The 27,266-nt window shown below is 41.2% G+C and overlaps 2 protein-coding genes across 9 annotated transcripts in view; one reads left to right on the forward strand and one right to left on the reverse strand.

The window, feature by feature from the left end:
• The first annotated feature begins 186 nt into the window (after positions 1-186).
• On the forward strand, positions 187-21,395 carry LOC306830955 (ceramide transfer protein-like). Of its 5 annotated transcripts, XM_079354753.1 has the most exons (19): positions 187-257; positions 488-1,199; positions 1,360-1,494; positions 3,856-3,972; positions 11,393-11,500; positions 11,718-11,856; positions 12,421-12,507; positions 12,667-12,824; positions 14,724-14,816; positions 14,952-15,038; positions 15,244-15,336; positions 15,694-15,771; positions 16,432-16,527; positions 16,788-16,920; positions 17,011-17,081; positions 17,185-17,313; positions 18,350-18,479; positions 19,424-19,561; positions 19,749-21,395. In XM_079354753.1, exons 2-18 carry the CDS (start codon positions 1,110-1,112, stop codon positions 19,549-19,551), a joined length of 1,872 nt encoding a protein of 623 aa, XP_079210879.1. In that variant the 5' UTR covers positions 187-257; positions 488-1,109; the 3' UTR covers positions 19,552-19,561; positions 19,749-21,395. The 5 variants fall into 5 exon arrangements, with proteins under 5 accessions (XP_079210879.1, XP_079210881.1, XP_079210880.1 ...); XM_079354755.1 differs by lacking the exon at positions 15,694-15,771 and having other exon boundaries at positions 188-257; XM_079354754.1 differs by lacking the exon at positions 187-257 and having other exon boundaries at positions 454-1,199.
• Positions 21,396-21,460: 65 nt separating this feature from the next.
• pip5k1bb (phosphatidylinositol-4-phosphate 5-kinase, type I, beta b) overlaps positions 21,461-27,266 on the reverse strand; it is a 31,408-nt gene continuing 25,602 nt past the window's right edge. For all 4 annotated transcript variants that reach the window (XM_079354796.1, XM_079354795.1, XM_079354793.1 and 1 more), the window contains exons 10-15: positions 27,162-27,210; positions 26,962-27,046; positions 25,936-26,091; positions 24,998-25,124; positions 23,242-23,365; positions 21,461-22,717 (exon numbers count right to left, since the gene is read on the reverse strand). In XM_079354796.1, coding sequence (XP_079210922.1) covers positions 22,715-22,717; positions 23,242-23,365; positions 24,998-25,124; positions 25,936-26,091; positions 26,962-27,046; positions 27,162-27,210 — 544 coding nt within the window. In that variant the 3' untranslated portion in view covers positions 21,461-22,714. The remainder of the gene's footprint in view (positions 22,718-23,241; positions 23,366-24,997; positions 25,125-25,935; positions 26,092-26,961; positions 27,047-27,161; positions 27,211-27,266) is intronic.

Here is a 27,266-nt window from a genome sequence, read left to right on the forward strand (position 1 = left end):
AGTAAAGTTCACGAAGTGTAAAGTGCTGGACAGATTCTTCTAATCAAAAACTTGACCTTTGACATACGTCAAGTTATTTGTTGTACAGAAACGGCTGATGAATTATATTACAACAATATTATAGATGAACATTTTATTCCCCCCCAAAGAACGAACAAACAAACAAACAAACAAACAAACAACAACAACAACAAAAAACACCATATTCCATTTTACCCTTACCCGAGCACATCCGCTGTCTTGATTTCAATGTTAAGGTAAAGAGAACCTACATCATTTTATTTCTGACATTTTTCCCCTTCAAACTCGTGTAGATAAAGCTTTTGTGTTCAGACTTTAAATGGCAATATTTAAAGAAGCCAAACGTCAATAAAACTGGATCCAGTAGTTGCGCATTCATGATGCTTTTACTTTAACGCACAGCTTCCCTTCTTGTAGTTTCAGTGTGGAAATTGACGCAGCCCTCCTCTCTTCTCCTTATACACAGTGAAGCGTGGCTGCAGCTCCTCCTCCTCCTCCTCCTCCTCCTCCTGCTGCAGAGTCCAGACCTGAATGAAGACCAGCTAGTCTCCTGCTAACTCTGACTGCGGAACCAAAGGAGGGAAACAGTCCGCGACTCCGCATTTTGTAGCTCCAAGTTTTCGGTGCAGCTTAAAGACGGAGGCCTTCCTCGTCGATTACGACTCAACGAATGTAGCTTAAAGAGCAGCTAACAATAATAGCCTGAAGTTTCCTCGATAGCTCAAGTTTGCTGTTAGCTGGTTGCGTCGTTTGACAGCTAACACTAACTAGCTTGTCTCGTTTGCTATTCGACGTCAGTTTCAAAACAAAGCCCGCAAAAAACCCCGGAGACGTCCAGACTCTGCTGTCATCCCAGGAACAGCTCGCTGCAGGATAGCATAGTAGAGGGATACATGTTTCCAGGTACATATCGACCAACATGCGCTCACTGTGGGGCTAGTTAACCTTATATTTGGCTGACATACAGGCTAACTTAAAGAAGCTGTCTGCAGGTTTGGACTGAGTCTCAGGGAACCAGCTTTGTTTGTTCTACAAAGTGCTGTTGTTACTACAGTACGTTTCAGGGTTTCTTTAAAGCTTGGATTTAAATGTCGGAGAAAAGTTCATCGTCTGGTTCGGATGAGGATGTGGACCCTGAATCCGGGCAGAACGTGGAGCTTGGAGGCGTCTTAAGCAAGGTAATGTTAGGTGAACCACTGTGATCTGTGCAGAGACAAACACACCAACATCATCATAACACTCATCTGACATATTGTAAGAAATCCTGCAATCCTAATGATTGAGGTGGACATTTTGATTGCACAGTGCTCATTCCTGTCTCCCTTTTTGTGTTCACAGTGGACAAATTACATACACGGATGGCAGGACAGATGGGTCGTGTTGAAAAACAATACTTTGAGCTACTACAAGTCAGAAGATGAACGGGAGTACGGCTGCAGGGGGTCTCTGTGCCTCAGCAAGGCTGTCATCACAGTAAGTATTCACCACGGTATGAGGAGAGAGCATCACTCTGCTGCTGTTTATTTCATGCATTAAAAAAACAACAAAGCGAGATTATTAACTGGATAGTATTTGAAACAGCAAAGAGGGTTTTTTTTTTTAAATAGGAACAATGCCAGGCCTCATTGTCAGCCTCAGTGCACCAGGAATAAGGCTGTCTTGTAGGTCTCAATGTGGTTTTTTTTATCATTTATTTCCCAGTCAATAGCATGGAGTTGCACTTTATGTCTTCAGTCCATGCTCCTCAAAAAAAAAGAAAGGTAAACATTAACCACTAATGAGTTTATTAAGATCACTGAGTGACCTCGCCTTCAGCACATAAAGACATTCTTGCTCCAGTAGTCATTTGACAAGACTTTCATACCTGTGCTCCATGGCAGTAAGTTCACACAGGTTACTACAGCAGACCTATAGTTGGTGAGCAAAGTGAAACTCTACACCCTAGTTATATATTCACTCTGAGCATACTGCTACCAAGTACTAAGACCAAACAAATGGTCTTTCTGTGATTTGTGCAAATAGGATTATTCAGATTCAAAACCAGGTTAAAACCACATCATGAGAGATTATAGTTTCCTCCTGTGACGGTGCTCATTTCACCAGTACCTGTGTTTGTGACACTATGAGACATTTAGTGTTCACTAATTGTTTTATATTACTAAAGAGTGTGTCATTTGTTTTACTACACCGGTTTGTTAATAATTACAGTAGCACAACCCATGAGCCTCATCTTATTGCCTCTCCCCTCTTCCAAGATATCTGAAGCCAGTGGTATGAGGGCTCAGGAATGCAGACACAAGCCTCTGCTTCTCTTCTTGCTTAACACCAGTCTGTTATACACTGTGTGTCTGCTGATGCACACCAGACTGTTTTCTTCCCGAAGCAAAATGTGCAGTAAATGTAGCTTTCTGAAAATTCCTCACATCAGGCAAGGTCAATTAGGAAAAGCTCCCATCAGTTCACTGCTGTAATCCTTTCATTTCTGTGTTTGTACCGAATAAACTTGAACACTAGTTCATGTTTGAATATATGCTATCTGTAGCCCTCATTTCAAAGAGAAACATTTTCCAATCTTGTAAATAAGGAGAAATCTTTTGGAGAAGTCTTTTGGGAGCTATTACTGTCGGTGTTTGACAGCCTCCTCTCTTTTAACAGTTCAGATCTCTTACTCAGAAAAAGCCAGGGCGCCCTGCATGTTCAGTAATGCTTACGCAAGGGGAAGGAGATTGTTTGTGCTCAAATGAAAGAGTTTTAAACTGGATTGTAAAGCAGAAGTTTATGGGCTGTGTCTGATACAGCACTGTAAGATAAACTGGATTTCTCTAACCAGTAATGGCAACATGCCTGGATGCATTCAAGGTTACCATTGCTGCACAGCCCTCCTTTGAAGGGATACTGGAGGGCACGTTTGATTTAAAAAAAATCTGTCTGAGCGCAAACATTTTCCATCACTTGTAAAGGAAAGCATTTAAGGGTAAATGAAAACCCTCAACCTGTCTGCATCCCGGGTATGCAAACTTTGAAATATAAACCCTGCATGTAAAATTTAAGTGCTAGTAAAAAAAAAAAAGAAGTCCAGGCTGACAGCTGATGTTCAGCGTTGGAGTGTTTGTTGGGGTGGTCATTGGCAGCACATGAGCGCCATTCAGCAGATCTGATTAAACCTGTTATGTCAGCTGACAGAGGAACGTCAGTCCTCTGGTGAAGCCGGGGAGAAACACGGCAAGAAGCTTCAAGTAAGTTGGTTCTTCTCAGGAACCTTTGCAGAGCAGATCCCTCTTCAGCTGAGTGCAGTGGTCAAATTCCAATCTCAGAGGAAACTGGGAATTCTTTGGCGCACGTGTTTGGGTGCCTAAGGCGGTCAGTGTTTGGAGTTGAGTGGGGTGCATTGTAGAACGAGGGAGTGAAATAGTTGAATAATTTGGCCCAATACCAGCAGGAATGGTTGTGATGACCCAGGTTAAGGAAAGGCATGCTAAAAGAATCTGTGTTTTTGTACATCTCTGTCTGCTGCGGTCGTTTAAGGTTGCGCCTTACACACATCAGTTTCTAATTAAAATGCCTGTTTATTGGGAGGCAGACCCTTTTCTGTGGCTGATAGAATCCATGTGTGACCGCAAAATGTCATATCTAGTCAGCCATTGTCAACAAGCAGGGAGACAACTGTAGAAGCCATTCATTTGCATTTGTGCCTTCTAATGTAAATACAGGAGTAAAAAAAAATAGTATTGATTTTATAACACAAAACAAAACAGATGTGACACTATGTCCTCACATGACTCAGACTCACACACCTCGCCCAATGACCATGAGCCCTCTCCTCCTTCTCTGCAGCCTCATGAGTTTGACGAGTGTCGTATTGACATCAGTGTGAACGATAGCGTCTGGTACCTGAGAGCTGAAGATCCCGAGCACAGACTTCAGTGGATTGAGTCAATAGAGCTGCACAAGGTGAGTGAAATGTGTTTTTTTTTTCCCTCTCCTTTTCTTCTTTCAAATAGATGTCTCTCCCTCTCTTCACTTTGTCATGTCTTGTTTTGTTTTGTGATGCAGTTGTTCATGGGCGTTTTGTCTCGCTGTAAGCAGGTCATCTGTGTTACCTTGATAAGTCAACTTTTTAATCTCTCAATGTCCCTGAATCAGCAGAATAGAAGTGATCTTTATTGTCATTGCTTAAAAAAAATAAGAAAAAAGTAATGAAAGGAGTTGAGCAGCTCTTGTCGGTGGCAGCACAGACAGACAGGAACAGTGGAAAAGTAATCCCTGTTGAGCTCCCGTTTCTGGATGTTCTTGGTGTACGCCAACAATATGAACAAGTTGTAGTGTGTGAATTCAAAAGGCCACGATAAATAATAATAATAAATAAATAATCCTTTTTTTCTTTTTTACTGAAACAGGAGTGTGGTGAAGTAATCACGTATTTATTTAGGTTGAATTTGAGGTCAGGATGTTTCCTCCTGAACAGACTGGGATTTATCTGTTGAGTTCAGTGAGCTGGGTGTGGCTGCGATCCCCCCTTCCCCCGGGAATGTGAGGAATCTGAGGAGTGAAGTGTTGATGTTGGGGTATCCCCCGTCATCAGATACAAGGCAGCTGCCATCTTGGGGAAAACAAAGTCTTTGTTCTTTAACATTAAGTGTGTAAAGCACACACAAGATGTGCGTACACAAGACGTAATACTGTGACACGTAGAGTTCAGTTCATGGACTGAAGTTGTAGTTCATTTAGTGTTTAGTTATCCTTAAAATCCATAATCGTAAACCATGTTAGGGTTTTGTTGCTCATTTGATTTTGCTACATAGAAAACAAAATGCTCTGTATACAATGTGTTCTCTTTTATTTTGACAGTCTGGTTTTATGGTCACGTTGGGTATTTACATTGCATCTTTATGAAGTGGCAACATATCTCTATGAGCGTGAAAACCAAATATATTGCAAACCATGTATTTCACAATTGATTCAGTAAAAAACTCCCAAGACCACCCTGAATATCCCACCCTTAAAAAAATGTCACTATCCTGTCAGTTGTCCTGGCTTTCTTCTTGTCTAAAAGGTGGTTTTGTTACAGCTACTGGGTGCTGGCATGTTAATTGAGTGAGAGTGACTGCAAGTCTCTGGTCCATTAACAACGGCATGAGAGATTTCAGGGCAATGTCTGGACTGTGACCTACAGTAACCTCAGCTTAGTGCAGCACTACCTGCAGCACCGCTGTCGTGTGCCTCTGTGCTGCCCCCAAGTGGACAAAGTAGGACCTGCAACATTCAACGTTCAACGCGGTCTCTCTGCTTTGTTCTTTGTGTCAAGAATGCATCAGCTACTGACGTCTTTCCCCGGGGAGCCTCACTTTCCTGACTACTTTAGAAGCAAGCACCACATTCATTCCTTTCATCCTTTGTTAAAGGGAATAGAAGTGTCCATACACATTTATTCACATAATTAAATCCACATTGGTCCTTAGGTATTAAACCTCACATGAGTTCTCTGTAACTGATATGAAACAGTCTAAATCCATGAGTTCTCTGTCCATACAATCATCACTAAACAGACTGTTTCTGAACTCTGCTGTTACTTTGTCTGATCCTGACAAAGTGATTTATCGCTCCAAGACTGAAGAGTTTACATTGTAAAAGACTAACTTTTGCAATAATAGAACATTAACCAGTTTTATAGTACCAGTAGATTTACCTTCACTGAATACTACACACACATACAACAAGAAAGAAGAGAAACAAAACAGAAAATGGACTGAAGAAGAATAAAAGCTGAAGTGGTTCTGGATAGAGTTTTGTTGAGAACATAAGTGAAGATGATCAGATCCTGGATCACTCGTTTCCTCCTGGACAGCTGTGATTGTTTATTAATGAAGATCCCCATTAGCTTCTGTGTTAACTACTGTCAGTAGTTTCTCTTCCTTTTGTCCATTGATAATATTTCATGAAATGACATAAAGCACATTCATTACACTCATACGGACAGTACAAGACAGCAGATGACATAACCACAGCTTTGACACGTGAAGGTACTGTGTCTATGAACGAAGTGAGACGTGGCTGTGTGCACTCTGATAAGATACAGGGGACAAGGACAGTAGTGAAAAACGACAGCCTTTAAACACAACATTTATGTCAACATGTTACCTAGCTCTGTGCTGCTGTTTGCTTCTAAATAATATAGTAATATATCACAAGGCTCAAATTGAGCTTAAAAACCTAAACTGTCTATTTAGTGAATGATTCCTCTGTGGGATAAATCAAGCTTTATCTTATCTTCTCCATGTTATCTTATGTTAAACAATGTCTCTTGTAACACTTATCAGTCTGAGTCACAAATAGATACATAACCTCATCTGATTTTTTCTTTTTTTGTTTGTTTGTTTGTTTGTTTTACACCGGACTCACCACTTCTTCTTGTAAAGAGGGAAACACAAAGCTGAGGCACCCTGTAGCAGTTTCAAGTCAAACCTTCTCCTCAAAGCACCTAGTTTAAGTTTGGCATCCTCAGGTGACGGAGGACTTCCTTCACACACAGATAGTGTACCCTTTAACATTAGAAGCCACCTGATGAGGTGTTCCACATTCTGTTACAGTCACTCATACTGTGTTCAAAATGACTCGAGCGTGTCTGCTCAACTTTAACAGCTACACATGTGCTGTCATAGGGCTCTGATGAAATATAGTTGCATCTTTTTTTTTTTAAATGCCTCCAATATTCTGCTTTGCAAAGTCAAAACAATCAGCGTCTGTTTTAACAATCGATTATTTTTGCAGAAGATTTGGAACCGTTTCTGTGCAAGGCCATTTGTGTTTTTATGTGTGGGTGTGTTTGTGTTGGTGGTGGAAAAAAGTCGTGCTCACTGTGGGGACGTTAAGTGCAGCTCTTGATAAATAATGCATTTTTTTTATATAGTTGAGCTTTGTAACCACAACAATAAAATGAAGAGGGACACATATGAGTTGATACTGAGAGAGGAATGTTCCATTCTTCAGAGTCTCAGGGGTAATATGGGAAAGAAAGAAGAACACCCCCCCACCCTTTTTTATTTTTTTATCAGCTACATCTTCAGGATTGTTGGTGGCACAGTCTAGACTCTCTTGACCTAGATACAGGTTCATAAAGGGATGTCAGCAAATCCGAGTGAGAAGGATAAATAAGAGATGCACGTAGAGGTAAAGCAGAAGAAAAGTTGTCCCCTGTCTCCCTCTCTCTTTATCACTCACATTACCTCTCTCTCTCTCTCTCTCTCTCTCTGATAACATACAGTGGGCTGTTTCTCTCGCCCACATTTGGTTCTTCAGTGTTGTATCACACAAACAGCTCCAGACAGCTCTGGACTCTCGCTCTGTCATTTACACATTCACGCACCCATCTACAGCTCTCTAACTATCAAACACACACGGTCACAGCTCGCTCAGTGATGGATGTTGGACAGAAAGGTGGACAAGATGAAAAGGTTTCATGTATCAGGGTGTGTGCTCTGTTGATATTTGTAGGAAGCGAGAGAGAGAGAGTGCGTGTGTGTGTGTGTTTTGAATGCATGTGTGTTTCTGCGGTAGATCTGAATGGGAGTAGACCTGCTGCACTCTGCAGAGGAGAGACAGGACTCATCCTTTTTGCCCCGTCTTTCTTTTTCTTCAGCTTTGTGTGACCAGCTGGCGTCTGGCTCTCTCCGTCGGCTGCTTGAGAGAGAAAATTACTTTTTGCTATTCCTTCTCGTCGCTCGTTGCTGCTTTCTTTGACTTGATGCGCTAAGCAGAGCCTGTATATGGCTTTTCTTCCCTACCTCTTCCTCCTCCTCCCTTTTCCTCCTCAGTGAGGTGTGTCTGGGAAACGGTCGACTGAATTAAAGCCTCACAGTTGTCAGCAGCGGGAGTGTTGGGAGGTCCATGTTGGGGACAGCAAACGGCTGGGACTGCAGCAGTGTCCTGCTCTGCCTTGGCTGTTGGAATGGCCGAATGGTGGGCTTCTAGCATGATGCCATGCTGCTGCTTGCTGTCACTTTCACTTGCATGTCGTCATTGTGGTGTGACCCACGAGAAAGAGACTCCATCTTTGCTCTCGTTTCTAGACAGAAGAATTTGTTCTGCCTCCACATCACCTTTGTGCTTGGCTTGCTAAGTGTTGAACTTAATTGCATGTTCGTCATTGTAAAGGAAATATAGCTAATGAATATTCACGGCTGTGTGCTGGAAGAGAACCCTTCCATGAATGTGTGTTTTTCAAGCTGTACTCCTTCAGCTGTGTCAAAGTCTGTAAAGTGTATGCCTACTTTAAACCCTCATTACCTTCTCAGAGCTGGGACAGAAGGCACCCTTTGGTGTTTCGTGTATAATTGGATGCTTAGTTTGCGTGCTTGTGTCACAGAGTGGACTTGTTGCTTTCCGGTCTGTGAGCAGTCATAGCGCTCGTTTTTTTTCGGCGTGTCCCGCTCCTTCACTACACTTTGGACCCAGTCGGCTTTTATTTATTTATTTATTTTTTGTTTTGTTGTTCGTTGGCTGTTTAGTGAAACGTAACCGGAGAACCAGTGCGGAAACGTCTGACATTGCTAATACCATTTTCAACTTTTTTTTATCAGAAATTATTCTCAACTGAAGTACCAATATTACGAGTTAAAAACAACCGTTGATTTATCCGCATTCTTCGGGGCCTTTAAGATGCCCGTCTCACAAACTGGCATTAATGTTCCGTCAGCGGCGCTCTGCTTCGTCACTATCAGTGTTTAGGCGTTATTTGTCAAATGTTTATGTACTCATGTCACTGAAGAACTGTTGTACTTAACAGGTTGAAGAGTAGGCGGAGCCAAAAGGTCAACATGGAGTAAACATTAACACGTTCTGTGTTTGTTCAAGACTTGACGTGTTGTCAGTAAACCATGATGATCTGATGTTGCTGACACCAAGCAGAGCATGTGTCATTCATTTACTGACATGTTGTCCGTGTTTCATTGATTTTATTTTATAGATTTGTTTTATTTTTCTATTGATATCTTTTTTTTTTTTTTTGTAAATCAATTTGATCCTCTTTATTATTTTTGGACTTTCCATGTTGTTAGATCTCATTCTTTTTCATTTCTGTTCTTTTTTTGTCTCTTTTTCTGAGAAGCACTTTGAGCTGCATGTTTTTTTTTATGTATGAAAGTTGAGCAGGCAACATATAAAATCTTTATTCATCACAGGTATGAAAATATTCACGTGTCGACTCGTCCTCTTTGGCAACCTCCCGTCAAAGTCTCAGTAATCATTGACTATTATTTACACTTTCACTACTGTTAGTGGAATAATCTATATTTAAAATCCCAGTAGTGCATCCAGTCAGTTACAGTCCATCCTGATTTTTTATTTTTTTAACTGATAATTATACTTCATGTTTTGTTCAGTGAATTTAGCTGCAGTCGTCAGCTTTTTGTTACTTCACTTTATTTAATGTTGATCGTGGTGTTTTGTCCACACTCTCGATATGTTTCCTACGAGTTTTAGAGGGTTTAGACATTCTGATTGCAATTCTTCCACCATCCATACAATCCTGATGTGTGGACAACTGAATCTACGGCATGTAAATCTGCATGATGGAGAGAAAATGTTTAAGACTCAACTACGTCACTCCCTTGAAGGTAACGCTTAAATATTTGCATCTCAGAAATCATGTTGTCTAAAGAAAAGACTGCGCCCTTTTCAAAGCAAACAGACTGTGTTTGTTGTCGGGCCGCTCTGCTGGAACAGATTATGAATCAGCTCATTATCTGTTCACAGGCACTCATAGTCCGCTCTAATAGTCGATCGGGCTGTTACAGCTGATGTAAGAGACATTAGCAGCTCGCTCTGGAGTGAATCACCTGACTGCCTCTTCACTCGACTGCTCCCTCTTCTTACAGGAAATAGAGCTCCAAGTACATCGCTCTGTTTGTGACTTACACATGGAGAATCGAGAAAAGACTGAAGGCGAAGCTAAAACTCACACTCGTAGGCGAATCAGTGAAGACTGAAAAAACGAGCAGGAAGAAAATCCTACACCGCAAGTTGTATTCTCAGCTCCACTTTTAATTTTTCAGGAAATGACATGGACACTGGCGAAGTATCACATTACATATCGTCCAGCCCTAGAATACAGTGTGTGTTGTAGGACTGACTGACATTTAATTGATATTGAGATCTCAGTTATGATGAATGATGACGACTCTCTGATTTGACAACGTCTGGATCACTAACACTTTCAAGGTGCATTGTGTAGATTTGGTAGTGAAACTTGAAAATTGGAGAAGTGAAACTAGTCCATGCTATGCTTTCTAAACTGAATAGACAAACTTAATATAACATGTCTCTCTGAGAAACAGTTGGAGCTAAAAAAGACTAGGAGAGTTACAGTTTCACTGGTGTGGACCGTCCACCAAAACCTCTCACGTAGAGTTTTATCTTCAAACGGACTAAATGTTCATCTGAGGACAGTTTGTGTGTGGAGTTATGAACATGTGCCACAGAATCTGTACACTTCTACAACTTTCATGTTTCTCTCCATCGTGCACCTTTTAACATTTTTAACTCAACAACAGAAGAATAAATGAAAAAAAAAAAAAAAAGAGTCAAGAAAAATGAAAGCAGTATGTATTTGAGCTTGTGGGGGGATCTACTCTTGATCGTGGCATCGAGTGCCGTGCTGCGGCACAGTAATCGTTTCATCTCAGTCATCTCGTTTTTTACGGCGATGGGAAGCCAACGTCATCTTTGAAATGTGATGATTTTCCCATCACTTATCTGTTTGGTGTTACAAGACAGATTGCTGAACTGCAGTGTTAGCTGTGAATGCACATTTGAATGTACATTTTATAATAAGAAAATCTTGCTGTGCTGAGCTGGCTCCACTCTGTCATGTTTAATGGCACACATGCAGTCACTGCCACTCTTAATGCCCTGTTATACACTAGATCTGTTATACAAGCCTGCTGTGCGCTTCATATATATATACATAGATATATATATATCTATGTATGTATGTCTTTAAAGTATTTTAGTCCTGGAAGTTAAACTCAAGCCCAAGTCTTTCCTCTCTGATATCAGTTATTTCTTTCTCAATGTTACACAACCAAGAAGTTTCAGTATCGCTGGAGGGTTGTATGCCGGGTGCTGTTTGCCATCCCTCGTCCCTTACAAAAGACTGTTTGTCTATGTAGGTGTAGGTCCTGCTGTGGTTTAGCTCAGCATTACTCAGTGCCGCTGACTGCTACTTTGTATGAGCTTCAGTCTGTCGTCTTTATTTCTTCTTCATTTCAGATTGAGTTGTTTGATGCACCCACTGATTGTCTTCCCTCCGCATTTTTTCTCTCTCATCACCATCTTACTTTCTCTTTTTCCCTTGATCCCTCCCTCTTGATGTCAGGCCGAGTCTGGCTACGGCTCAGAAACCAGTCTCAGACGTCATGGTTCCATGCTGTCTCTCACCTCCGCAGCCAGTGCCTTGTCTGCAACATCCACGTCCTCATTCAAGGTAAAACACATGAGCACCACAGGGTTGAACCATGTGAGGCCCAAGCCCGAAGTGTCAGCATCAATTCTAATTTCAACTTCAAATATACGACATCACAGTGTGTAATTTCTATCTGAAGGCCGAGCCTGTTGTCATATTTTTTCACTGTTTGGATCAAGGGTACATGAATATTTCTCCTGACAGCCTTTAAATTACATCCTTTTCCCCCTCTGCTCAGAAGGGGCACAGGTTGCGTGAGAAGCTAGCAGAGATGGAAACCTTCCGGGACATTCTGTGCAGACAAGTGGACACCCTGCAGAAATACTTTGACTCCTGTGCTGATGTCGTCTCCAAGGATGAGTTTCAGAGAGACACGGGTAATCTTTGGCACGAATTCACTTTCCTGGTGCTTTATATAAAGTATGTGAGATGAAGTTTAACCTGGAGGAAAAACAGATCGGATACATAAAAGCACTGTGGATGTGGCATCGGGAATTGTTCCTGATGTTTTCTGGCAAAGGGAAAGGCTGTATAAATGTGGGGCTTCTTTACGTGGCTCACTGGGTGTGAGAGTGGTTGGGAGACTAATTGAGAGCGTGAATCAATATCCACTTCTCTGGACTCTGAGCCAGAACCTTGTGTCGTCTTAAACATCTTGTTTATGTTGAATGTGCTCTCTTATTAGAGCGTGTGCTTTAAGGACCTTTTTGTGTGATTTTAAAAATGTCCCATTGGAGCATTTTGTCAAAAGATAAGCAGGAAAGAAAAGTTAGTCGCTGGCTCAAGTGACTCTAATCATGCAAACACTTGCTGTTCCTGTCAAACAGGTTTCAGCATTTGTTTAATTCTATACATGTCTATGTTTAGATATCTATGCTGACGTGTTCTCTTAATGGATGGATGGAAAATCGATAAATCTAAGAATAGTGTTTTCTTAACAGAAGTAGAAGAGGACGAAGATGACTTCCCTCACACTACAAGACCTGACGGGGAATACAATCACAACAACAACGGCAGCAAAGAGAAATGTGAGTTAACTTATTGACCTCTCCAGTCGGAGCCGATTCTAACGCGTCTGCGTGCGCCAATATCGGAGTCACAGTTCACGTCAAAGGCTAGAATGTCAATTTTTGTCCCCGCCGGGCAGCCGTCACACTCAGTCCTTTCTTTATTTCTGTCTGTGCCAGTGTTTTCTCCTGCGAGTCCCAAAGGCATGAACGGGATAGACTTCAAGGGGGAGGCTATCACCTTCAAGGCCACCACAGCGGGGATCCTCTCTACTCTGTCTCACTGCATCGAACTGATGGTCAAACGAGAGGACAGCTGGCAAAAGAGACTGGACAAGGTACGTAGGCCTCGCTCTCCCCATGCAGTGATTTTTAAATGGACGTCTGTGACGGTGCACAGAGTGTCATTACAATAACAAGCAGTTTCATGAGTGGGCGTGTCAGCAGCTCCTGCTCAATGGATTGCCACAGGCGGAGGAGCTGATTGTTGCCCTCAGATGACGAGGTGGCGTTGCGACACTGCGGTGAAAAGGTTGAACCCAGACTGTAGACTGTTGAAACAGACTGAGAACACGGTGAAACACAACATGTGCTGTGGTCGTTTTTTTTTTTTTTTTTGAAGACTAACGATTTATCTAACAGGGCTGGTATTGTGTCCAGTGTGTAAAAACGATAAATGAGCAGGTTAGATGAGCCTTGATTTCCTTTTTTTTAGTCTTTTATAATATAACTTTTTTTATTTCAGTTTATGTTCCAAAAATCTGCATCTTTATTTTTATTTTAACGACGAAATTCTATCATTTGAGCTAAAAACATTTAGAAACAATGATGTTTATTATTCATAATGAAGATATGACAAGACAAAAATGGACACAAAAAGTCAGCTATAAAACTGGAAAGAAACTTTTCTATTATCCATCATTTACAACAGTCAAGATATCTGAAACGTACTTCGTCCAGCTTGCTTCCAAGAAAGCACAATGTTTACCTCGATGAACTTTAACCTTTTTGCTTTTCAGGGGTTGGACTTTCAGCCCCTGATTTAGCTTCATCTAGAGAGAGAGCTTTGTGTCTGTGTGAAGATATTCTCGTCACAGCTCCTCATACGTCTTCGCTGATCCGCTCAGCTGATGTTGTCAAACCAGTTTTTTTTTTTCCTTTTGTAAAGGCATGCTGCCCAACCCTAAAAACCAACTAAAGCCGGGAAGTGCTTTCAGTCAGTTAGAGAGCTCGAGTGAAACTACCTTAATCTTATCTTAGTTATACGTGTGTGTGTGTGTGTGTGTGTGTGTGTGTGTGTGAACTTTAGATGCCAATGTGGAGTAGGGAAATACAACTATTGAAAACAACCGAGCACATGATCAAAGGAGATAAAAAAAAACAAATTATTCTGCTGGGACTGAGAGAGCACACGGGGAGGATTTAAAAAAAATGACTTCTAAGACTTCATGGTGCAATTTGTTGAGGCCTTCACTCCAAAAGAGGACGGAGCTGCTCAAATACCAGACACAGAAATGGATCCCCCTGCAGACCTGCAGCCTCTTCTTCACAGTAGGTTCCTTCCTGTGAAGTCCTCGAACCCAGCCGTCATCAGGATCACCTGCTGTTTATTTTCTGCCGAATGTTCACACCTTTTCAGTAGACGTACTGATAGTTTGGTTTCGTTCTCTCCGTCTGGCTTTAAACATTTAGGAGCGAGTATTTTTAATCAGTGTTATTGTATACTGTCACTTTGAACTGCCTCAGTTTGCTCGCTGTCTTTTACAGTGTGGAGGGAGAGTGTGTGAAACATGAACCTTTCGTAAGTGTCCATAACACATTTAACAGGCTTTTGATTCATCTGCTTTTAGAAGCCGACTTTCAAGTTTCTGTGTGTTTAAGAAAAGATTATTAACGCAGTAGAAGCCTGTTCACGTTTCGTGAGCCATCTGGTTTGGAATGAGAGATGATGTTAAAACCTGTTTGAGTGTTTATGCACACACAGCTGAATGAAGTGGTGTTTTTTTTTTTTTTTACCAACTGTCTGACCTTTTTTTCCTCTCCTTGATTTGGATCCCTGTCAGCTGTAGTCTGATTTAAGGAGTATTGCGACTCCAACGCTAAATTCCTTTTGTCTAAATATAGATCAAATCTCCTTGAAGTGCAACACAGATGTTTCATTAGGTTTCCCAACTTGAACGCAGTCTTTGTTATCACTAGAGACGCACTAACATCACTCCATGTCTGTCTCTGTTCAGGAGTTAGAGAAGAGGAGGAGGGTAGAAGATGCCTACAAGTCTGCAATGAATGAACTGAAGAAGAAATCGCACTACGGAGGCCCCGACTACGAGGTTAGATGACATGACATGAAATCTGTGTCTTTACTTATCCCATTTCAAGATGCGATTTAAAAAAAAAAAAAAAATCATTCTGCACCTTTCTCAGTGCTCTAACCAAAGGATGCTCACACCTTTATCTCTCCTCAGGAGGGGCCCAACAGTCTGATCAACGAGGACGAGTTCTTCGATGCGGTGGAAGCTGCTCTGGACCGACAGGACAAGATAGAAGAGCAGGTGTGATGCAGATGTGACGCTGCACTCTTGTGCACAAACAAAATGAGTACACATTACCTCTGTGGTAGAAGGATCTTCCTCATCCATATTTTGCCTCACTGCCTCTGTCGCTCTCTTTAGCCGATTTTCAAATGAGCTGAGCAGCAGTTAACTTCCATTCCGCACGGATACTGACTGTCTCTGATACTCCTACTCTGTCCCTCAGTGCCAGTCAGAGAAGGTGAGGATACCTCGCCTGACTCCAGTGCCTCCGGGAGACGCCTACTCCACCATCGGTACACATCGATATGCCACCAAGGTGCTCGACACATACCTTATTTTCTCTTGAATGCACATTGGTGTTCATCCCCTTTTGTTCTAATACAGGATTATTGAATGCTGCTTTTTTTCAGTGTGTCATCTTTCCTGTCTGCAGTCTAGTCAGTTTACAGCCTGTCTGGTGCAATATGTGCGCTACGTGTTTCATGTGTCCGTGCTTTATCTTCCTCTGATCGCACAGAGAGTCAATTAATGCTTCCTACATCAGTTATTTAAGAGCTTACATAACATCTTCATCTTCAGCAAGACCTGTTTCGCCCCTTGTGGACTGCTGCTGTCGACCCTCTTAATGTGTTGTTGTGTTCCTTTCTTTGTCGTCTTCCTCTCTGCCGTACAGCCTCATAGCCATTCTTCTTCAATATCATCCGTTGAGCTAGTCAGTGCCTCGGATGACATTCACAGGTTCAGCTCACAGGTACTGTATTTGGTCCATGGTTAGCTCCTGTTTTTTTTTTTCTCCTCGGGTATGCAACCGCCTACTGCTTCCCACTGCAGCAGGACAGAGCATGAGCAGAAAGCACGAGACCATCCACTAACAAGTCTCTCCAGGATTTCACTAAGATTTCATGTCCATTTACCTGCATGCTTTTAGTGTTTGCATCAAGACAAAAAAAAAAAAAATATATATATATATATATATATATATATATATATATATCCTGACAGGACAAAATGGAAGATCTTGGAATGACTGACAAGTTGTCTGCATAACAGTTTCCATTACAACATTGACCCCAAGGAAACGTTTGTGGGATGCTTGACTTCCATGTGGAAAAACTTCATTTCCTCTCTTCTCATCAAATCCTCCACAGCATGAGCCGGCATGCACCCAGACTGACTCCGCATGCCTTCTGAACGCATTCTTTAGGATGTTAAATATCAACTCCAGAGCAGCGCCAAGTGTTAAATATTTATACAGTAACTGCTCAGAAGCGTTTTTATTTCCTGAGGGAATTCCATCGTTTGTTTGTTTTTCATTGAACACAGGTGCCAGGTGTGTGGACAGCCTAAGTCTATGAATCATTCCACCCAATACAACGAGCTGTCTCCTTCAAACTGTCTGTCTTTGTCTCAGGTGGAGGAGATGGTGCAGAATCACATGACCTACTCTCTTCAGGATATGGGTGGAGATGCCAACTGGCAGCTGGTAATAGAAGAAGGAGAGATGAAGGTAAGCACAGAGGAGAGAAGCAGCTTGTGAATCATTGCCCTTCATCGCTGGCTGTTAATTTTCAATTCACAGCCAGAGGGAAAAAAAAAAAAAAAAGGGAACTGTTATTGCAGAAGCAGGACACATTATTAGACCAGGAGGTGATCATAAAGGCCCTCTTCATTTACTCGTAACCAAAAACAGCTGAAGTGATGCTTTGTAGCACAATTAAGAGGGTACTTCAGTGCTCGTCTGATTTTCCGTTGTGCTGTGTGTAACAGGTGTACAGGAGAGAAGTGGAGGAGAATGGTATAGTGCTGGATCCTCTCAAAGCGACGCATGCTGTGAAGGGGGTGACAGGACACGAAGTGTGCCACTACTTCTGGGACACAGCTGTCCGACTGGACTGGGAGAGTGAGTTCACAAAGAAGTCAGCTTCTTAAACGCACAGTTTGAACGTTTCTGTTTTAACGTCATGACCCAACCGAACTCTCCCTCCCGCAGCCACCATTGAAAACTTCAACGTTGTGGAAACACTCTCAGACAACGCGGTCATTGTTTATCAGACTCACAAGGTAAGTGTCCTTAAAGGTGGTTTTAGACGCTCCCGAAGCATGTCGATCATGAATCCTCTGCAGCCTGTTTGCTGCCAACTGAATGCGTCCGCTTGTGTTTCAGAGAGTGTGGCCCGCATCGCAGAGAGACGTTCTCTATCTGTCAGCCATCAGGAAGCTCTTTGCAACCAATGAAAATGACCCTGACACGTGGCTCGTCTGCAACTTCTCCGTGGACCACGACAATGCTGCTGTAAGGTTACTACACCACACCTCTTACTATCATGGCAACATGTCGAGTGAGCATGTCAGTCATTTTATTGTGTGACATTTTCCACATGTTTCAGACGTACACAAACTGAGATGAGAATAAAAGTGGTGTTTGATAAATGATATTATTTATTCATTAGCACAGTGCATATTTATCGGCATAATGGGAAATACTCGTCTATGTGAATGTGACGAATTCGCACAATAGCTAAATATCATCCGTCTTCCTAAAGCAGGTACTTACAAAACACAGGACACCACAAAGAGCAGCACACCGACAAGTTCACAAACGAAATGAACACATTGGTCACATTACAAATATGAGACTGACATTCAATATGCTGGTTAAAATGCAAGATAAACCAGAAGCCCCCTCTCATCAGAAGAGGATACAGATTTATGACTGAGGACATGACAGGTCTGAGTTTGTTTTGAAATGTTAAATTATTTTCCCATTCCCTGTTATGTGCTGGTAATTTGTGTTTGTTTGCCTCAGTTAGAAAAAAAGTTGGACTCACTGGTGCATTACAGTTTTCTCATATGTGCTCTCTGATATTTATCCAATTCTTGCAATTTTGTTTTTTTTTTTCTTGGGGGGGGGGGGTTGAAATAAGTTAAATAAGAAAACTATATGTATACGTTTAAAATGACTAATTATTTAGCAGTAATGGAAATGTTTCTAGTCCAAGATTTTGAAGAGACACCTGATGGGTTTTTATGTGACCAGGTTGTTAAACAATGGGAGAAGCAGAGAGAGCTCCCATGATTCCCCACTAGCCTCGTCATCTTTTTGTGTTTTGACTGAGAGCCCCCTGGCAGCGGATTTCACATGCTTTATGTTTAATATTTGAGATGAATTTAATGGGATTACTCTTTGGTGAAACAAAACCAATGAACTGTTAAATGGAGGAAAGAATAGTTTCTGACATCTTCACCTCCATCACTGCTTTAAATGCACAAAATGGAAATTATTTGCTGCTTGGTGATTTATACATTCATGTTTCTTGTTTACCTTTCAGCCTACAAACCGGTGTGTTCGTGCCAAAATCAATGTGGCCATGATCTGCCAAACTCTAGTCAGTCCACCAGAGGGCGACAAAGAGATCAGCAGAGACAACATCCTCTGTAAGATCACCTACGTTGCCAATGGTAAGCTCCTTTTATCACCTCAGAAGACCTCAGCAGTTAATATACCTTCAGACTCCTTAATGTTAACTATTGCTTCTTGTCAGCATAAGGATGAGATCAAACAAATAGATGTTTACAACTGGTCAACAAAGAAGTAAAGGGAACCATACAGGATAATTGAGACATTGTTTTTGCTTTGTTTCTGAGCGGTAGCCCCATGCTAACAGAAATGTTCCCATGACTGTCATAAAGTCTCAGTGATAAATGAACCTGAGCTTGTTGAGCGCTCTTCTGGTCTCCTGACTCCTCAAAGTGCTTTCACAACGTCTCTACCACTAAATACAACTGCAAGCTCGACTTGTGTCGGCTCGCTGAAGTTTTCATCTACAAGGAAATAGATTTTTTTCAAGATTCTTATACAATATAAAACAAGTTGATTCATTTGATGTAATGTTAATCGATCCAGGATTGTAGGTATAAATATCACGCTGATAGAGAACTGTCTCTAGCTAGTCTCTCATAAATGTCCTTTTTTTAAATGATCCTGCATGAATTGTCGGGTTGCTACTGAGAAAATACCCTTTTTCCCCTCTTCACCTCCAATAGTTCATCTCAAATGTCATTATGTTAAAGTACACTATGACTGGTAGGACAGCATGCTTGTGTCTTTCAAATGTCAGTCTGACTTGAACTCCTTCTCTCCTCCCCTGACTTCAAGACATTTTATCGTGACGTAGGACCTAAGAAGAAACTCTGAACCGTGTTTATTGTTGCAGAAGAAGAGCACGTTGGACGGGGAAATCTTTAAAAAAAACAAAACATGAATTGCACAGGAATTTCACAAGGGGGCCCTCTAGACCGCTGTCTGTGTACTGAATCTGTTCTGCACTTGGGGTTTATCAGTTTAATATCACATGTTTGCATTCACACATTGCGTTTTCTTCATGGCTCTCTTTGTGTTGCAGTTAACCCTGGAGGGTGGGCTCCAGCTTCAGTCCTCAGAGCCGTGGCCAAGAGAGAGTATCCCAAGTTCCTCAAACGCTTCACCTCCTACGTCCAGGAGAAAACTGCTGGGAAGCCCATCCTCTTCTGAGCACAAACGGGTAACTAGGCCCTTCAAGACATCTTTGAATGAGCTGATTAGCACACCATAGTCGCACTTTGAATGGGTGGCAAGTCACTTAGATGGTGCTTTATGAACAAAGGATCTAATGAGCAGAAAGTCTCTTATTTCAGTTTAGTTGATTTCTGGCAGGCTGCTTAAACGTGAACTCTTCCTTCTTGTTTCAGGTTCGAGGAGGCCGAAGTTGCCCTCTGGAGAAACGACATCGTTCATGGCTCTCTTGAGACTTTGTAGCCTTATTCACCAGTCATTACGAATGTGCTAAATCTTCCTACATGCAGGACATCACACCATTCAGGACGTCCCACAGGACATGTGATTGTAGGAGGGACTGGTTTAATGGCTTTAATCAGTACTTGTCATCCTAGCCACATTTGAATGGCCTAATACCATCTGCTGGTCATGGGCACATTTGTATGTACATTTGAAGAGTTTCTTAAGTGTTTTTTGAATAGTTGTTACCAATGATTTGCTTTTTTTGTAAATTGTTTTGTACATTTCTTATGATTACACACTTCTTGACTTTGTTTGGGTTCGCTTTAATCACTAGTATACCTGCTACTTGTGTTGCTGCTGCTACAGTAACTACCATGAGTGAGTGGAGCAGGTAATGACAGGAAAAGCATTGATGAGGTATGTGACAGTGGTCTCCTCTTAATCGCCTTCTCCTGACACTTCAGCAATGACTCTTTCTGTGGTTTAATGGGGGGGTCAGAGTCTAAAGCTTTTAAATCTTTATATTTCTAGATTGTTCTGGAGAGCACCATGGACACAATGTATTGTACAGACAAAATTGAATACGTTTACCAATGTGAGAAATGTGAATTGACTGTTCAATGCTTGAATATTATGACAGTAATGGGTCACTGAAACCTGAAGAGAGGGAGAGAGTATTTTCTAAGTCATGTGGGACAATATTTTTGCCACAGTTGAGCTGAAAATTAGTGATTGGATATCAATGTTTTTGTTGACTGTCGTCTGTAGATGCTGAGTGTGGGCCTATTTACAAAGGTACCTGTCTTTTACCTCCATGTCACATGGTTTCTGGCAGGTGTTTAAAAGAAAAGGCCGACCTTAGTGTCTGATGTGAAGATTTTTCTCTTTCATTGAGAAGACGAGCGGATACATTTTGTACAACCTGCGTTGTTTTTTCACCTTGTTCAGCCCCTAATGAGGCAGCACAAATGTCTATCATCTACTGAGGGTCAGGTTTCTAAACAAGTCTTGCTGCTACTTTGCAGGAAAAGATAAACATGACAATTTGAAAAAGAATTGAGTGAGAAATAATCTAACATATAGCATTTCTCTTGCAACACTAGTCTAGAGAGCAGACGGCCTCCTGCTCTTTGACTGATAATTACCGCCCCAGAATGCCTTAGACATCAGGATGAACCCTTAAAAGTCCTGGTTATCTTTACTGTACAGCCACCAGATGTGCATTTATCGACACTTAAATGAAGGGCAAGGGGTCAGCATTTCACATCATCATACCTCAAGATTTACAATTCTTCTAGATTGCGTTGGATGCCATCAACAGTTGGGAGTTTTGCAGTCGGTAGATCTTTGTGGTTAAGAATTTAAAAAAATCATTTTTTTTTTTTTTGGTCGAGGGCTTGGAAGGATCTGGAGAAATGTTTTGTTGAGCATTAAAAGAGCTAGATCTTCAAGCTGTCAGCTACAGAATGCATGTAATGTTTTTAATTTTGATATTTTGTCAGTAATCTACACTTTGTACATCAGAAGTGTTATTATTTGCACTAAATGTAATGCAATTTGACAATGTTCTGTAAATTAAAATTGATACACAACAGAAACGAGCAGTGTACTGTTTGAATGGCAGTTAGCACACATGTACTCTTCAGTAACTGAGCAGCAGACATTGAAATTTAGCCGTTTATTTATAGGACTCTCTTCTAGATATAAATATGCATTGTCTTTACATTCAGCGATTAAGGTCTTTTGCAGCAGATGGTAAAATATTGAGATTTACATAATAAATTATGATCTGAACCAACACGTGATCATGGAATTCAACATTTATGTTTGGAAATGTTTTGAAGAGGTAAGGGACAACTTCTTAGTGAAGGGTGCATGTCTCGTAACTTCTGAAGAGGACACACTTATTCAGTATCAAAGGATATCCTGAGTAAAGGCATTTCAGTCATGACGCAAACCTCACAAAACTAGAAGCTCCACATCAAAAATGATCCACAATGATCCTTAACTCTCTCTGTACATGTAGTATCGATGACTTACAGAGGTTTGCATTTGAAGAGTAAAAAGAAAAAAAAGAAAAGTGCATATCCAAATCTGTGCTTACGCCAGGTAGCCTACCCACCTAAGCAACTCTTTCAGAGAAAAATATGTCTTACAGTAATCATTCATAACCAATGTTAAAAGTGCCTTTTTATGAAAAGCGAGTGCAGCATCTCCGCTGTGTTTGATCACACATCCTGTTACTGTCTTTGCTCACTTCACTGTACAGCAGCCCATCACCAAGGCCACGGGTTCACTGGTTCAATGAATAAAAACCCCATTAGGAGATATGGGGCCACTTTTGCCACGTCACAGTCTGTGTATGTACTCCCATGTTTCATTATCCATCACATCTGTTCAGATGAGCCCTTTGTCATCTGTCTTGGCTCTGGCTTCACATAGATTGTTGCTGTGTCATCATAAACTCATCTGATCAGCTTCTAATGCAGATAAAAACTTTGAAAGTCTCTGTCTGGTCTGTAGAAAAAAAAATTACTGAAATAAATGTCTATCCCCTCCTCATAAACAAAGTTTACATAAGAAAGCTTTAGGTCTCTGTGAAGGCATTGACAACAGTTTACCTATATAAAACTAAATGGCACTGTGTTGACTCATGCTCTAAAAGCGGCTCTCAGTTCAGTATGATGTTCATCACGTTGCATGATATGTCACGGTTTCAGCTGATGTCCAGCACTGTGTCTCTGTGTCGTCTTTCAGTCCATGAACAGGAGAAGATTCTCGGTTGTTGGCAGTATGTGTGGCAAAATGGATGTAGCAGCACTGAAAGTGGAGTAAAGGCCAGCATGGTCTGTCCAATGGAGTGAGGGGATTGTCTTATGATTGGCAGGAGGAAATGAAGGCTGTAAAACTGCTCTTTTCACTGTTGTAGAGAAGAGAGAAAAGGGTTATTGAACATTGCAGTAAAGGCTTTTTTTGTCTATATACTGTATATATACCAGCTAAAGACAGAAATCCTCAAATCTTTTTTTCAAATTCTTGTGTAAGCAAAATGTGATTTAAAATCTTTCTACATATTTTTTATTATTATTTTTATTTTATTATAATTTTTACACTTATTTTCCTCTATATAATGGTTTCAAATAATCTAAAAATATAAAGTATGTTTTCCAATGTGAACGGTGGAGCCCCCTGCTGATCCTGAGTCAGTGCAGGATCAGCAGGGGATACTTTGTCCGGGTACTTTGTCCAATAATGTCTGTATGAACCTTGAGTTGGGAAAATTTGATAGCGCTTCTCTTCTCAAGTGTGCATGTGTGTGGCTGAGTGGATGTATGCGGGTGGGAATGTAGCAAGGGTGTGTGACCAATGTGATTTTAACTGTCAAATTCAATACAAAATATTTTTTTTTAAAAAGTGTGCAATTACTAATGGAGAAAAACTTACCAAGTACACGTCCAGAACTGATCCGTCATCACGGTCTATGTCCACATCCATGGTGCTTTGCTCTGAATTGAGGCAGATAGCGCTGTCCTCCAGGGTGAATGTGGAGCTGGACCCAACATCCTCTCTGTAACATAAGAAATGTCTTCACATTAACCTCCTATGTGAAGTAGACCATGCTGAGGGTTAAAATAAAGCATTCACAAGCACTGCTTTGAAGAGCGAATTAACCAGAAATAAAAAACAAAAGATCTGAGTAATGCAGAGACACTGATGTCTGGGATACAAAGCAACAGCAGGCAGGACAGGAAAAGTCAAATAAGCAGAGGCCTCTGTTCAGAGACTGTAACGTCCTACAGGAAATAAACAAAATCTCCTCAAGATTGGAAAGATTTGACAACAATAACTTAATCGAAATGAAACTGTTGCTTGGATATGTTGTACCACAGATGTTCAGATGTAGCATTAAAGATGAGAGCTGAGCAAATGAACAGAAGTATGAAAGTAAATTTGGTTTTAGAATAAGAAAAGCAAAAGATGTTATTTCTAAATACTAAACAGGATGGAGAATATATGCACAACAAACAAACCTACATGAAGTCCTTTTAAGAACCTACAGTTTAAAAACTCAAAACATCAAACTATAAGCACATGCATATGTCTTTTAATGGTGTTATGAAATATGGTGCAATAACAGACTGCATCTGCTAAAACAAATAGCTTCATATTAAACTCTTTCATATTCAGCCACCAGGGGGCGACATGAGAACTGTTATTGTTATGAAGATCAGGTGATTCCCTGATATATTCAGGAATGTGTTTTTACCCTCTATGACATGTGACTGACTACTTTTGTCAGACGAAAAGGGCAGGTACGACATCGAGGTAGAGAGATGCATTTGTAGACTTAAATGGATGAATACGAAGAGAGGTACATGTAAATAACAGCTTTATTTTTAAACATGCCTTCCTGGGAGCATCCTAACGTGAGAACAGGCAGAGTGGCTGTCAAACAGGGGACACTGTTGGTGTGTATACAGTTTCCACTGTCACAGGGTTTCTGCAGCATAATGGCACTAAGTAAGGCCGTGTCAAAGTCGCTGTTTAAATATTTATGAAGACAGTTGAACAATGTCAGAGCAGCAGCAGGTGACTGATGAGGGGACAAGACCAGACGAGTCACACAATGGTGCCTCGGAAAGGGAGCAGAACCTGACACTGCCGGACAGACTGAGAGGTGAGAGATGGAAACACAGAGAGTGAAGAGGATGAAGTGTGAAACTGCCCTTTACAAACAGCCAGAGTATTTAGTAATGAATACACCGTGTACCCAGGTGTCTCTACCAGGTTTTAAGAGTGTGAACTTGGCTGGGAAAAAGGAAGTTATTAAACTTGGCACCAATTTTAATAAGTTTCTTGTGACTGCTGTGCGGTATTTGCCCGGTCTAAACTTACATAAAGTAACCTTTAAATCAGACAAGATAGAAGATTCTGTTCTGATAGTTGTACTTGTGGAGCATTTTTCGTCCACGTTTTGAAAATGGTGACGACAACAACAATAATTCATCCTACAATGACGTGGGAGTGTGTTTGCTTTGTGCATTGTCAATTTGCATGTCTTCCTTCCCGTCCTGATGTCAATCACGTGTACAGTAACCTCATATAAACTGCCAGACCTGCTGCTAAATCAACAGAGTGTCCTCATATAATGGGAGCAATAAGGGAGAGTACAAAAAAGGAAAACAAGCAGACACTGCACCTCTCTTCGGTTTGGTTGTCTACGTTGACAAAGACGGAGGAGGTGGAGATGGTTCCCATGGAGGAGCCCTCATAGAAAGACGGGATGGCAGGGACCAGATCAGGACGATGGTACGAACCAAACACAACTGAGGAGAAAACATTAACATCACATAAATAAAGAAAAAGGAACTTGGGTTTTCTCTTCTCAATTTCAGAGCAAGCATCTTTCAAAATAAATGCCACAGGTTATATTTCTTCAAATTGATGTTTTTAGGCCCCTACAGGCATAAAATCTATCAAATTTGAAAGCTTCTTCAGGTCCACATACACATTTTGGATTCTACTTTTTACAGCCACAATGTTATCCAAAAAGAGTAAACTGAACTTTGCTTATCAAATCTGTTGTCATTTGAGTGAGAAAACACAGCGACACCCATCATTTCTTTGAAACCATAAATCCCCCAGTAGTCAATCAATATGCTCACTAAAGCTAAAGTAAGGTGAATTGATAAAAACTGGTACTGGATCATCAAGATTTATTCTCATCATATCCTCTTCATGTAATCCAACTGACTGAGACAAGAGCAGAGAATTTGATGTGAGTTATGACTTTCTGTTCTCTGTCCTCTGTCAGATACAGTTCGTCACAGCATAAAGAGTTAAAGGCTGTGCAATTCAAATTGCCTCATCGTATGTTGTGTCACAGCTGGAGCTGATGGTTTGAGGCACTTGAAGTTAAAGAGGAAGCAACACATTACTTCTCTTTTCACACAGACCCTCCTTTCTTATTACCAAAAGCAAAGGTCAGACTGCTGCTGAGCATACCAATCATACAGTAACCATTCATTTTCTTGAATTCTTGGATGTTGTAAAAATATCTGAGGTGAGATGTCTTACCAACATTGAAAACTGCTTAACAGTAAACTATAAAAGTTTTCCTTTAAATCTTGTTCGTACCTTGTCCATCCAGACTTGCCAGACTGCACGCTCCTCCCAGCCTGACCCTCCTCTCCTCCTCAGTCCTCTCATCCTGGGATGACAGAATCTCCTGTGAGGATGACTTTAGAGCAGGGATGGATGTACGAGTCCTCTTTGAAGGGGAGAATCGAAGTGCTGCAGAGCAAAAAAAACAAAAAACAGTGGAAGATTCAGGGAAACAGAAAGAGCAAGAGGAGAAGATAATTAAAAGGGCATACTGTAAAGATTTGATGAATTTAATTAATGTCTACAAAGTTACTGTTTGTACTGTAACTGTACTGTTAAAAAAGCATAATGACGAGTACACAAGTGGGCCCGTTCATCCATTCCTCCAAAGCAGGGCATGAAAATAAATCCTTTCCCATCATCCCCCTCTGATGGGACTTGGCGATGGTTTATTGCGTTGCAAAATCCTCAAATCTTTGCTTCATCCATGATTTTGCCCCCTCCACATGGTTGCATAACATTAACATTACATTTGATGAAAATGCACATTTCCAGAACTACTTCTTTAGATTTTCTATGAAGCCACAGCCTCAACCTTCTGTAGACTCTGCTGGTTGACACACACGATAAATGACTGTGATACGACTATCGGGTCTGCTTGGCTCCTTTCTGCATGGTTTGGTTTTTTGGTTGTTTTTTTTTAGAGGGGATCAACCTAATCTTGACTTAAGGAGTTTAACAAAATATTTGCATCCAATTTAGTGATTAGTGATTGTGTGCTTTTGTTACTGGATGGCAAAACTGGATGCCTGAGAGAAGTACTGTAAAAAAAAAGAAAAAAAAAAAGCAACTTTTCTTTCTGTGAAGCAGAGACAAAGCAAGGAAACAATATTCCAATAAATGTGACAAGTATGTTACGGCTGGTGCAATAGACAATTAAAACAGGCAACAGATTGATTTTCATATCAGAGAAGTACTTCCTTTTTCCCATTACATGCCCTTATCTGTGCTATTTGCATGCATTCCCTCACATGTTGGACAATAATCCTGCAGACTTACGTTGGTTCTTCCTGAAGACCCGTGTGCTCATGAACTTGAGGAAACGGCTGGCATAAAACCCAGGCCTGTGCACCGACACTGAGTCCTGAGGACAGGCAGAGAAAATGTTAGGCTTTTATCTGCAGATGTAAAACTAAGACCAAATAAAAGGCCCATTCATGAAAGCAGCAGAGCCACATCTGAGCAGAGTATCCACTTACGCCATCATACACCAGAGCTTTCCACGAGTGTTCCAACTTTTTAATGAACCTGGAGAGAGGGGAAAAAAAACAAGAAGAAAGCTTGTCATTAAGTATCCGCTTGCC

This window comes from Symphodus melops (genome assembly GCF_947650265.1).
Source record: "Symphodus melops genome assembly, chromosome: 1".
Lineage (NCBI taxonomy): Eukaryota > Metazoa > Chordata > Actinopteri > Labriformes > Labridae > Symphodus > Symphodus melops.